The sequence below is a fragment of the Mycteria americana genome, chromosome 9 (genome assembly GCF_035582795.1).
Source record: "Mycteria americana isolate JAX WOST 10 ecotype Jacksonville Zoo and Gardens chromosome 9, USCA_MyAme_1.0, whole genome shotgun sequence".
NCBI classification, from domain to species: domain Eukaryota; kingdom Metazoa; phylum Chordata; class Aves; order Ciconiiformes; family Ciconiidae; genus Mycteria; species Mycteria americana.
The window spans coordinates 3,342,673-3,355,720 of NC_134373.1; the positions used below are offsets into that span (position 1 = coordinate 3,342,673).

General features: G+C 42.2%; 1 protein-coding gene across 16 annotated transcripts in view; it reads left to right on the top strand.

Annotated features, from left to right (window-relative positions):
• The window catches only part of LRRFIP1 (LRR binding FLII interacting protein 1), a 120,374-nt gene that overhangs the window by 48,351 nt on the left and 58,975 nt on the right, over window positions 1-13,048 (top strand). For 14 of the 16 annotated variants that reach the window (XM_075512131.1, XM_075512133.1, XM_075512132.1 and 11 more), the window contains exons 2-3: window positions 4,123-4,209; window positions 11,581-11,598. In XM_075512131.1, coding sequence (XP_075368246.1) covers window positions 4,123-4,209; window positions 11,581-11,598 — 105 coding nt within the window. The remainder of the gene's footprint in view (window positions 1-4,122; window positions 4,210-11,580; window positions 11,599-13,048) is intronic. The other 2 variants (XM_075512129.1, XM_075512130.1) reach the window with 1 other exon arrangement.

Here is a 13,048-nt window from a genome sequence, read left to right on the forward strand (position 1 = left end):
AGTAACTGTATCAATTAAAGCATGATAGAAACAGGATTATGAAGGGCACAGGCTGATCATTTAATGACCAGCCTGATTATAGCGTAATACATTTCTGCCGTGTTGGAGAACACCCTCCAAAGGCTCATGCGTAGCCTCAGATGAGTGAGGTTTGGAAACGCTGAAACAGGATATTGGACTTGTGCAGCTGGGGACTGTTTTTGCTGTTTGTCAGATGACTACTTTCCTGGGGACCTGTGAGTATTCGGAGCTCTTATTTACCTTCCCTGGGACTCTAGTGGTCCTGTTTCCTTCACGTGCCAAAGGGAGATGGATGACGAGTAAGAGCATGTTAAGTCTTTCTTAACCAACCTTACCCAAGGAAATGAAATATTTTATTTGGTGGAAGTGTTTTTAAACACTTCTATCAAATAAAATAAAAGTGAGACAGTGGTTTTAAATTGAAAGAGAGCAGGTTCTGACATGATTTGGGTGGGTGGGGGAAATACTCACTGTGAGGATGGTCAGGCATCGCAGCAGGAGTCTGGAAAGGCTGTGGAGCTGCCAACCTTGGAGGTTTTCAAGAGCCAGCTAGACAAAGCCCTGAGCAACATGGTCTGAATTTGATGCTGACCTTGCTTTGAGCAGGAGGGTGGACTGGAGACCTCCCGAGGTCCCTTCCAGCCTGGACAATTCTGTAATTCTTTGTTTTGATGTGATAAAAATGAGTTGCTTTAGAATACTGGTGTTCTGGGTGGAATAACGTTGTGTTGACTTCTTACAAAGGTTCTGGGAGGGTACGTGCTCATGGCAGAATTTGTTATGCTAAAAAAAAAAAAATTAAGTTATTTAAAAGGCTCCAGAGTATATTGTTTCTCTTGTTTGTATTGAAAGATGCTGAAGAGCCATGTGGCCATGGAAAGAAAAAGTTCATAAATAAAAAATATGCTTGTTCCAGATGTGAGCTATTGTTAGTTAAAGATACCAGGTGAAAATGCATTTTTACTCTTGCATCTCTTAAAGGTTTGCAAGTTGGCTTTGCATGAGCAGGTGGAGGACTGCAAAGCTGAAATAGAATAAATTGAGACACCCCGTGGATTGGCACTTAAAACTGAAATGTATCGTACGTGTAACCTGTCATTTACCAAGATGTTGGACAAAGAAAAATTAATTTAACTTACTGCAGTTGGTATGGAGGGAACTGGTGAGCCTTGTTCTCAGGGAGGCCTTAGGATAACTTGCTAAACTTTTTTTTTTTCTTCCATTTTTCAAGTTGCTTCATTTCATTGTATATCGCGCTCACTTCTGGAGAATATATGGTTCTGCGACATAGCTAGCGAGCACGTAAATCCTTTGGCCCTAATCATACGAAGAAAACAGAAGGGGAGATACTTATGTGTGTGTTAAGCACAACATCTGAATTTTACATACAGGCATAGAGTTTTTCTAACATGAAAACTCAGCTTGTTATTGAAATTCATAAGGATGGTATCTACAATAATTTTAACATCAAAATAATCTTGTTTCTGTCTTTTTCTGGCAGGTGGGAAGTTAGAGATACACAGTTCTGTACTGTTTGGTGTATTTTGCTTATGGAGACTTTAAGGTCCTTTGTCTTACATATGGGGAAAATATAGCTAATTGTTTGCACTGATGTTGTTCTTCACCCAGATCAAGTGCAATTTTCAAATGTATGTACAGAGTTAAGTTTGTTTACTTTCATTTTTGTGATGTTTCTTCAGACTACTTATAGTTTGCATGTCAGGATGAGGGAATGCATCCCTAAACCATAAGGACTCAAAGATGGTGTTTAAAGCTGTATCTCCTAGTCTCCCTCTCCCCCGAAAATCATTAATGAGCTGGAGTCCTTGGAGCAAGATTCCCCTTCCTTGGGGTACGTGCATGTTGTGTGTGAACGGCTACTGGCAAGAGACGGTGGTTGTTACCTGGTATGGTATGAATCGCCTGGCAGCCTCTTGTGATGAATAGCTCGGAGCTGTCCTTCTCTCTGACACTGTCCTGTATTTACAGCAGTACCGACTGTGAGACTGACATACAGTAGTGCTTCTTGAGGTATTGAAATTTATTTTCAGATAAACAGAAATGGATCATGTCAGGTCGGTATCGTACTTGTTCCAGTACTGTGATTTCGTACCTTTAGCGTACATCTGACAGCACGTTTATGTAGTGAGTGTCATAAACAATTGCAAACACTGCAGGTAAATCATAACACAGCCCGGCAAGGATTCCACCTAGTGTTTGCCCAGCAGCAGGGCTGTGGTTTTTTTTTTTTTTTTTTTTTTTTGGACAAACTGCTTCAGGTTGGTAAATGCTGTTGAAGCCACAGTCCCTGGAAAGCGCTTGTGGTAATAGATGCCTTCACCCCGGAGTCTGCCGTCATTTGATTCCATAAGTAACAGCACACTGCAATGACGAGAGGGGACGGCTTTTGGGCACAAGCATGGAGGTCTGCTCTAGGTACGAGACCACGGGTGCATTTTGCAATTTCTCTCCGTGGCAGAGCCAGTTGCCTTGAAATTCAAGCAAGGAACTGAAGAGAGAGAACAGCACTCTGTGCAAAACCAACCCTTTTCTCTTTCTGCCATGGGCATTTTTACCCTCTGAGAAGGTTTTTCTGTTGTTACAGTAATTTTTCAGGCTGAAGTTGTCTGTGTTGCAAGAATTAGAAACTCAGTCCATTTAAATGGATCGTATTTGCACAACAGGGAGCTGCAGTAGTCGTCAAAAGGAATCTGCCTGCCTACCAGTTCGAGTCGAGGGGCAACACAGGAAAACGGGGGAGAATGTTGATAACGGAACAATGGCAGTTTTTAGGGATTGGGGCTGTTTGTGGTGGGGTTTTGTAGAAGGTGGGTGATGTGAACTTAAATTTTGGCCTAGTGACTGTATATTTTGGATTTTGGTGGTGGTGGTGAGGATTTAAGATCTACCGCACTGCGAGGCTCCTAGTCCTCCCATACACCAGCTTGTGCTTGGTTTTCATTAGCCCTTTTTTGTTAGCTGAAAGTTTCAGCCAACTTACTCCTTTTTTGGCTTTTGTCAGTGTTTTGTTTTGTGTTTTTGAAGGTTGTGGCCCTTTTCTGCAAGTTTGAGTGGCGACTATGCTTACAGAAGGGAAAAGAAATTACACCTTTTCTTTTTTTCTGGTTTTCCTTCTGTTTAGAAGTGCTAGTGAAAGCGCTGGTGTACTGATTTTCTGTATGCTTGACCTTGATATTATTGCAGTTTTTCCTGTTAAATTGGATGCTGTACTTACAGTGAAAGGTTTCAGAAGCAGAGGAGTTGGGTGTAATGCCAGGGTGACTAACTGAGCGATGCCTTTTGCTCCCTGCTGAGCTTTTCTGATTTACACTGGGCGAACTGCTTGCAGTCACTCTGTACCAAGCCTGAGCTAATCTTGCATTTTTCTCTATAAGACTAACTGGTTTTGCCTGGGACTAAAAGCAGAACATTAAAAATGTTACTGTATAGCATGTTCCAGCACTTCCAACTGGGCTGACATGAGGAAGCAGTGTACATCTCCCAAGAGGCCTGTCCTTGGCAGATTTCCACTCCGGAGAGGTTTGGACTTGAATATGGACGTCTGGAGACTTTAATTGAGTTTGTGCATTTTCTCAGGTTCCCTACTCCCTCGCCTCAATCATTTCAGCCCGAGTTGTGCATAGTCACGCCGAACAGCAGTGCTTACTTAACTGCAGTGCCAATGCGTGTGTGTGTAATGTCAGCGGTTAGGAAAAATTGCACGTAATGTGTTTGCTGTTGGTCAAATTAATTCATCAATAAAAAATAATCTGTGCCAGGGGAGGGGGGAGCAAAACCTGCCTTTCTTAAATAAATGTTGCTGTTTCCTCTCTATGCACACAAATAGTAATTAAAGAAACGCGGGGCAGTTTTAAACACAAGTGCTAACCAAAGGTAGTGCCTACGTGAGGGTGTATTACCTGCCTGTGAAGCATAACAAGTTATGGAAGGCAGGGCCATTACTTGCGATAGGGAATTAACTCCTACAGATGTGTTTACGGTCTTGCTGAGTCAAGTCTCCTTATTTCATGCCCTGCTTAACAAGTGTGTTTCACGTTGAATTGTCCAGCTTTTATTTCATTGCTGTGTTCCCGTTTGCAGGCTGAAGCAAGACTTGCAGCAAAGCGAGCGGCACGGGCAGAGGCACGGGAGATCCGTATGAAGGAACTGGAGAGGCAGCAGAAGGAGGTATGGTCAAGGCTTTGGGGATGTTTTGATCATCTTCTTTCCTGAATATAATCCGAGATCCTGGAACAAAGGGTTAATCTGTATTTTCGTTGAAATGTTAATAGTCTGTGTGGAGCTAATATTGATCATAGGATAGCAAATAAAATAGCCTGGAAAAAATATGGATTGTGGCAAGAATTTTATCTTGGTGAAGCCAGGATAATTAATCACAGAAAATACTGGTGGTTAGTTAGTAATCATTGTTGAATACTAAACTTTGAAGTACACAGCTTGTTTGTGTGTGCATTGGGGGGGTGGATTCTTATCACTTCGTTAGAAATCTAATGAATATGGAAGACTCTTGGCCCTGTATAATTCTTCACTTGCAAGTTGTTTTGCTTAGTTGCTGTGAAGCTGGCATTGTGGTCGCCCCCGTTTGTAAAAATGATGGTCTGCTGTTGGCAGAAGTAATGATAGAAACTGAACTTGGCAAAACATTACCTTCTCCAAAGTGTTTGGATTGAATGCCCGGTGTAGTTTCTTCCAGATTCTGGAAGAGCTAGTTGTTTTTATACCATCAGCAAAGTTTCTGTGCCTCTGCACGTCAGCGTGTGGGTGATCATGGGCTTCCAGTGTAGGAATGATCGTAAAGACCAAAAAGGCTTGTTTGGCTCCTGTTGTGTTGGACAAGTAGGAGCTGTACTAAATGTCATTCTCTCCACTCCAAGAAACTGAGAGCAGTGTTTGTTTTGAAGCTCTGGAAGCTAAAGCAGTGCTATTGGAATGGGGCTGCAAGCACGGGTTGGCACAGGGGGACTGAACCAGAAGGGCTTAAAACTTGTATTTGTTTATGGGCATTTAATGAAACAGCAGAGTAGACAGGGCCAGCAGGAGTCATAATTTAATTTTTTCAAATAGATTTTGAAGGAAAGGGAAGAAGTAAGTTTGGGGACAGGGTGTGGGAATACGTAGCAAGAGTTAAACGTACATCGGTGCCTTAGGGTGCAGAGAAGGATTCAGTTGAGCTTTTAAACAGTGAATTGGGATGTGATAGCAGACTAGTGTGGGTGCAGGCTGCAGTAATCAGCCTGGAACAGAAGCACTTGGGCAGTTTGCCTGTGCTCAGCTTTGTGCTGGAGTGTCTCATCTAGTTGAGGCAGGTCTGGATGTGTCGTAGCACCCTGGAGCCTCAGCAGGGTTAGATGTACCTGTAAACACACCAGGAGCAAGAGCTGTGGGGGAGCGTTGCTGCAAGCACAGTGCTTGTGGAAGAGGAGCCTTTTTCTGCTACAGTTGCTGCTCTCTGAAGGATGTTTCTTGCAACCTGGACCACAGTCAGAAGGCCTGGACTGCAGATGAGCATCGGTACTGTCAAGTTGCCTGCTGTGCCTACAGCCTGAGTGAGGGGACTTGCCGAGCAGCCTTTGGAAGAACTGTGGTAAACAACCACTGGGTGTTTTGTTTGGGCGGCAAACTAAATATGGGTGTCATGGCAGCTGACAGTGGTGTTACCATCTAATTTGCAGGTAACTTTAACGCAGCTGAGGACCCCCTTGAAGATTAAAAGCTGATGCTGCAAAGGGTGTCTTAGTAAATTGAAACTTTGGTACGAAAACTGAAGCTTGTGTGCGTGCTCTTGCAGTTAATAAATGAAGAGCTAGTGATTTGAAAATCTGTGAAAACTTCTTTGTATAGAGAGAAATCGCATGGTACAGGATGTCGCTCTGAAATACCAAATTCAGTGAAAGCTAAGCCACATATCCACTACAATCTGTTTTGTAATTCACTGGCATAAATTACATAATGTGACTATGCATTTATTTAATATTTTGCAAGCTTGGATATTCTGTAATTTTTTTTCAGATAGCATAATCTCAGCCCCCAGATGCAAGGTAGAGCTAGTAAGGATAGCTGCAGGAAGTTTTTTGTTGCCAAAAGTATCTTGCAGATATAATAAAAGAAAACATAAGTACAGAAAATCCCAAGCAGCGATCAACACAAGAGACTTGGCACCTACCCCTTAGAACATACTGTGATACTGGTGTTGGTATAGCTTGTTGTCTGCCATCTTCACTTTCCTTCGCAAACTTCTCGGAGGAATAAATAGCACATTCCCACTACTGCCATGTTGAATAACCAGAACTTAAAGCACTTGTTTTACTACTTCAGAAGGCTTTTTAGAGCCAGTTACAGGAGTTAAAAAGCAATAAATAAATTTATTGCATGTGTATGTACTTGTTCATGCTTAAAGCAATGTACATGCCCTGACAGGCTTCTTGTGGAGCATGGATTACTTGAGAATATATTTATATTGTTGGTCTGGGTTAAAAGTTTCCATATGTTACCATTACAAGTTATAAACATAGTAGTATAGCTCTCACTGGCAGGGAAGTAGCGTGTTTTAATGATTTGGATTTGGAATGGAAATTGTCTCCTTTCCTGCCCATCACCTAGTATTAATGACATTTCTTAATCTGTGCTTCATTTTCCTCATTTTAAACAAATTGGGTGACTTTTGCATCATGAGGCTACATATGTGATTTAACTAGTGTTCTGTAGCCATTACAAAAGAAGTATCGATGCAAAAGCACCAGATACCTGAGAGTTTTGTTCTCTTATGAATGTTTCTGTAGGTAGAATGAGCAGCAACGTCATTAGAAAGTTATTAAAATGCCCTGTGCTGGTTCTGTAGGCTAGCCATACGTGAAGAGTGCACCAAAGATTGGTCACAACTGTGTAGTAAAGCTCATCAGTAAATGGGGAGGGCTACACGATATCATACCGAGCTCCTCTTTTTGGCAGAAATTATTTCATGTAGCACACATAATTGACAGCAGAAATTGCTGCATAGTGAATTCTTTTGGCAATTTAAAATTGTATTCATCATAAGCCACACTATTGATAAGCTCCTTTCCTTTCAAAAGGAGCATACGATGAGAAGCTCGTGGCAGACAGCTTGGCTTTAGATGATGGTGAGCACGCTTGCTGCAGGTGTGGGCTCAGCCCTTGCTCAGGCTGCCGTACCTCTCTCCAGTGGTCGCGGCTATTCATCTTGTGGCTTGTGTGCTCGGAGGGATAGCTTTAGTAAACTTGGCTTGAAATACAGTAAAAAATTCTTCTGGAAACGTAATGTGAAGCAACATACCGCTGTAGCAGAACAATAGCTGGGGAAATCGTATAGCAGAAATAGATGGGCTTTTGGAAGAAAACACTCTGACTTGCAGTGTGAGATGTGGGAAAGTTACTGCGGAAGGCTGCTGCCGTTTGCTGTGGTAGGGCAGGATTGTGTGTGTGTTCCAGAGGCGGTATCATCTCATCACCTGGCATCACCTCATGCCAGGCAGCAGAAAGAAGGATAGGTAAGTGTGCCACTTGGTTGGTTTTCCAGGGGGAGAGGAAGGTAAGGAGGAGATCATGACTACAAGTTTAGTAGGAAAGTAATCTAGCTAAATGAAAAGTGTTTTCTGAAGCTGAAGAAAGAAAAGCACAAGAATCATGATCTGATATATGCTGATTTATGAAGATAAGGGTAGTGGTAAGTCTTGAATCATATATAGGTGTCTATATTTATGTATATAAATATTTGTATGTTTAGTAGAGAAGAGGTTCCTGGACATGAGGCTCTAAGAAAGGCACAGATCTAATAAACGTAACTGCTTGAACGTTTCTGACTTCTTATTCTGTGCTGCTTTGTTCTTGTTATCCACCAAAGATGTAAATAATTAATCTGGAGGTCACTGTAGGCTTTCTGGTATGCTTCCATGCATAGTAAGTCAGTACAGGAGAGCTCTCATGTGAGGCAAAGCCAATGCATGTTCTAAGCTGAAAGGGTGATTATAATAGATAGTCCTTGCTCTCTTGCCTGTTTCCATACCACTGGTACCCACCCAGCTGGTGGGAGTCAGAAGTGATGGGTCCTGTGTTTTTTACCATACCATGCTTCCATGGTCTCTAAACATTTGGTTTTACAGTTGCAGAGTCTAAAGCCAGTCCATTTGGCTCATACTATAGAGATGTGTTTGGTACTGAGGCAAGTGCTTGTGTGCATTCAGATCTTTATTTTTAATTCATGAAAAAGATCAAGTCAGGAGTTGTTGGCTCAGTTTTACTGAGTAACAAATTGTTAATTCTTGTGGGGCTACCAGGTAAAATGGAGAGAAAAATTTTCTTCTGTGTATTTTTTTTTTCTTAGAAGCTTGGTGTAAGATATATTAAAGCCTTTTTTTCCAAGAAATATTTAACAGTAATGTTTCAAGACATGTAAAAGCTGCAGCATTAGGGCTAATTGTAGAGAACGTTTTATGTAGGAGTACCTTCTGTGTGTTCTGCTGGCAAGACTTTAAATGTCTCTTCGAGGACTGACACTTGGAGACCACAATTTAAGCTGATATTAATGCCTGAAGTGAAAAGAGAATGATCTCCTCCCACTCCTTAATCTGCAGGATAAAATTCTTGCTTGCCAGTTCACACAGCAGATGAGCCTGTACTTTTAGTTCAAGGCAAGTGCATTGTGCTTGTCTCCTTGCTTCATTTTCAACTCTCGCTTTAAGGACACAGCTTGGACAAAACTTGGCTTTGCTGCTTTGTAAATTCGTTCTTTACCAGTATACTCATTTGCACGTACTTTTCCTCCTTTGGATTCACATTTCTTTGGAATAAAATATGTTACCAGTACTTTCTGCCGTGGGTTTCTTTTTTTCCATGTCAGTTCCTTGAGCATGTAGTAAATTTAGTAAATGTACTAAAGCCAAGTCAATGTGGGCAACAGACTTGCAAACGCTCTTGATCTGCTCGCCCATCCTCTTGACTGTGACTTAGGCCCCTTCTTCCTTGCTAGGATTTGGTGCCTGCAAGTCTGGTCTGAGTCAGGGGGTCCCATGGCGTAGCTGGCCTTCGGGATTGTTTGAAGCTGTTTAAAATGCCAGGCAGTGCAAGAAAAACTAGAGAAAAGCAGAATTCTCGTGGCTTGAATGGGAGGGGAGAGGCTGACTATGAAACCTGGTGCTTGCCTATACAGGGAAGAAATTAAGGAGATTTGTGATGGTTATCTGTATCTTTCTTGTACAACCAGTGTGAAGATGCACAGGAAAATTTGGAGAGGGACAATGTTGAAGGTGTTTTTAGTAGACTCTGAATTTCTGCCTTCTGCTGCCATCTAACCATGCTTCACTGGCTTGTTCTGTCTGGTTCAAAAGTTATTTCTATGAAAAGCTTTACTTTTGTGGGAAACCTCATATGATGAGGAAACCAGGAAAGCAGTCTGCCACTAATACTGTGGACAAAACCACAGTTTTTGTCATACTGTAATACAAGAAAGTGCTATTTAAGACATTAGATTGCTTAGATGTCCATCGACTCTGTTAAGCTCTTTGGGAGGGGCATTCCTGCAATACAGATTATTGTTTAAAAGTGATTGTTTTTTCCTATAACATACTACCTAAGGGGGACAGAATGCTGATGAGAGATCGGTCACTTCGGAGCAGAGCTGTTGTCATGCCTGTTAGCTAACGGATGACCAAAAAATTCCAGGTTTTATAAAAAGTTGGAACAGTTACAATGACGCACTTGGCTTTGTCCCTGTGCCCCTCTCCACCACCCTCCGCGGTGTCTGGCCCGGAACAAGGGTCCCGTTGTTATCTTACCCATTGACAATCTGGGTCCTGGACACAAGACCTCTTGTGTGTCTCGCTTTGCACTCAACAGGAATACCTGCTATGCCAAGCCTGAAGCATTGGGGTTTGGAAAAGAAGACTTCCATGATGTTGCCTTGAAGCGTGGGTGAAACAACAGCATGGGAAAGTTAAAGCTTAAAGGTTAAACAACTACGTCTGTTAATTGCCACATCTAAAACGGTGGTGGTTGGCTTCTGCGTATGGATGAAAGGCACTCTGTGTGTGCAACGGAGAAGCAAAAGACCAGAGTCAGTATGCAGTCTTGGGAACTGTGGGAGGGTTTAGTTCATTTTCCTCTTCAAGGCTTTCTTAGTGAAAGGTAAGCAAGGTGATTAGTGTGTGGGAATGCTGGCTTCAAACGTGGGTCTCAATTATCCCCCCTGCGCTTGTAGGAATAGGAATAAATGCTTCTGAGGTATTAAGCTGGGTTCTGCAGTTGTCCTTCACGATCACGATGGGGAACCTGATCAGGGCGTGGAGACAGGGATTGAAAGAAGTACGCTCTGTTTCCCAGCAGTGGGATCTGGGTTCACCTGAGGTGTCCCAGAAGAGCAATGGATGGCAGGGATCCACTGAATATCCCAAAACAGGGGAGACTGACTCCCCTGCCGCCTGCTGACCAGCTGAAGGATTGAAGTCAGAGCAATGTATCGTTCCCCCTGGGTTGTACTCCTAGAGCGGAGGGACTGGTGTTGGTGTTTATTCAGCATCAGTGCTTATCTAGGAAGATAAGCAGTAAGGCAGCGGAGGGCTTTGAGACCAGAGCTGTGATACGTTTCCTACAGATACAAAGCTAAGTGTTCAGCAGAGAAGCGGGGAGAATGAAGCTGCAGTTTCCTTCTGGATTTGTCTAGCCAGTTAGGTGTTTTTGAACAAGAAGAGTTTCTTGTTTTAGAAATGCATGTTTTCTGTTTTCATGTGAATTTACAAAGCTGATCAGTCAAGGGCAGTTCTCCACTTAAACAAAACTCAGATGTATTACAGTGGCTGTAGTGCTTTTGTGTATTATTAAAATGATTCAAGACTATGGAACAACTTTGTAGAGTCAGCAGTGCATTTATTAGGGCCTGCAAATAGTGTGAGGCTCCATGGAAACATTTAAAAATTGAAAAAGCAACCTGCAGAGATCCTCCAATGACCGCAATATATGTGCAAGAAATTTTCAAAGGCTTTTAACAAGCTGACACTGTGCTGTGTGCGCAGGTGAAAGATGTATAGCATTGATACTTTTGTAACTATGCTTAATCGGTTAAGGACAAAATTTGTCCTTAAGAGAAGAACAGCTTTTCTGTAGTAAACGCTGTTTGCTTTTACTGGGATGGTAGATGCAGAACTGTCATCCTAGGTGAATCTCTGGGCATCCATTACTTTGAAGGACGGGGGTTAAAAAAGTGAGAGGTGCTAAGCTCACAGCGGGGTTAGGCTCTGGTCAGGTGCAAAGTCTAGGGAGCAAATGTTGCATGTGCCTCCGAGAGCCTGGCGGGTATGAAAACAGGAATGCTGTATTTTAGCTGGGCACACGGAGGAGGCCTAGAATGTAAACGCTGCTTTCATTCTACCTAACTCTACAGGGCTTCAATGTGCACTTTTTTGTATTCGTGTTTTGCTGTATATGACTTTTTTTTTTCCCTTTAGAATGAGCTATGGAACATTGCATTGCTGTTTATTCATTCATGCTAGCTTTTGTTTCCTTATTTCTTTCCTTTTTCTTTTCCCCTAGATCTATCAAGTTCAGAAGGTAGGGCTTGCTCTCCTTCATTCTTGTTTGCATGTGTGTGTTCCCACATTATGAGTCTTGCTAGCATTTCAGAAAAACCTCTTAAGAATGGGAGATGCACAGCAGGCTTTGTATTTCCATGCCATTCTCTCCTTCCCTCCCATAGTCTTGTGGGGTGGATAATAAAGGGGAGTGGGGGAAGATGACCCGTGTAAAATGTGTCTGGTCAGGCACTTAATACAATTTTTTCTACGGGCTGTTTGGCAAAGAATAAGCAATGAGCGGAAGAGTAATTTGGCAAAGCAGCCATCGTAAGAGAGTGTGGTGGCTCCACGTGTCACCAAGAACCGTACAGACATTTGTGTGTTGAAGGGCAGGTGTATTGCTGAAAATATGTCAGGCTGGGCAAGCATCTAACAGGTGCCAACAGGAAGAATGACTTTCAGATGACTTTGCAAAAAGTCCCTGAAGTAAATCAAGGATGCTGTGTTTGAATTTGAAATCTTTCGGTAAATAAACCGTATAGCCTTTCTTCCAATGTGACCTAAGCATTGTAAATGCTTTTATATTATTTAATCCTCTCTCACCTCAGTTTAAAGTCATGATCTCTTCCCTCCTCCCCATTTCCTTCTCACAGTTCCAAATGATGGCAAAGATAATGATAATTATAATAGCTATGACTGGGGTCACTTGCTATGTCACAATAGAGCTTTGGGTTTTGTGTTACCATACTTGGCTGTTGTATACTTCCAGCATGTGGACTGTGTGGTACTTACATAGAGAAATAGCTCCAAAGAGATTTTGCAGGGAAGGAGAAAGCATATCTTTCTTCAAGCCTGCCATTTTCTACCTTATTGAATATTTCTTTTTTTTCCTGAGATATTTTTATTGCTTGCTGAATGATAAATGTGTCCTAAAACCACAGCCTGTTTGTTTTTGTTCCGGCACTCCAGCAGCCTTAACTGCATGTTTCACTCGCTTGACCCAGCAGTGCGTGTGCTTCTTGGAAATGCTGTTTTCCTCTTTAAGTGCATATGTATATGAAGATAGCTACTCAAATCATGTGCTCTGGTATTTAATCCTGACCGCATTAATTTGACGACAAATATATCTTGCTCTTGTTTTTATTTGTGGAGTTGACTATGTACTGAGTGGCTCAAATTAACATCTGCCCATGGATCAACAGGCTCGTTATCAATCTCCTTTATAGGAACTAATTTAATCTTCTGGTACATATGCAGCCTCATGGGAGACAAGGAGGTTGTTTACTGTTGGTGTCCTGACATGGATGAGAAGATAAGTGGGTTAGCCTCACAACATCCTGTAGCGAGTTTGCAAGTCTAGCAGTTTCACTGTCACTTAGTGAGCAAATCTGATCTGGAATTCTCTCTCAATGGTATTAATGTCATTAATAATTTAATTGTAATATCACTTTTCAGGGTAGAAGGGAACTTGAGTCTGGCAAAGGCCT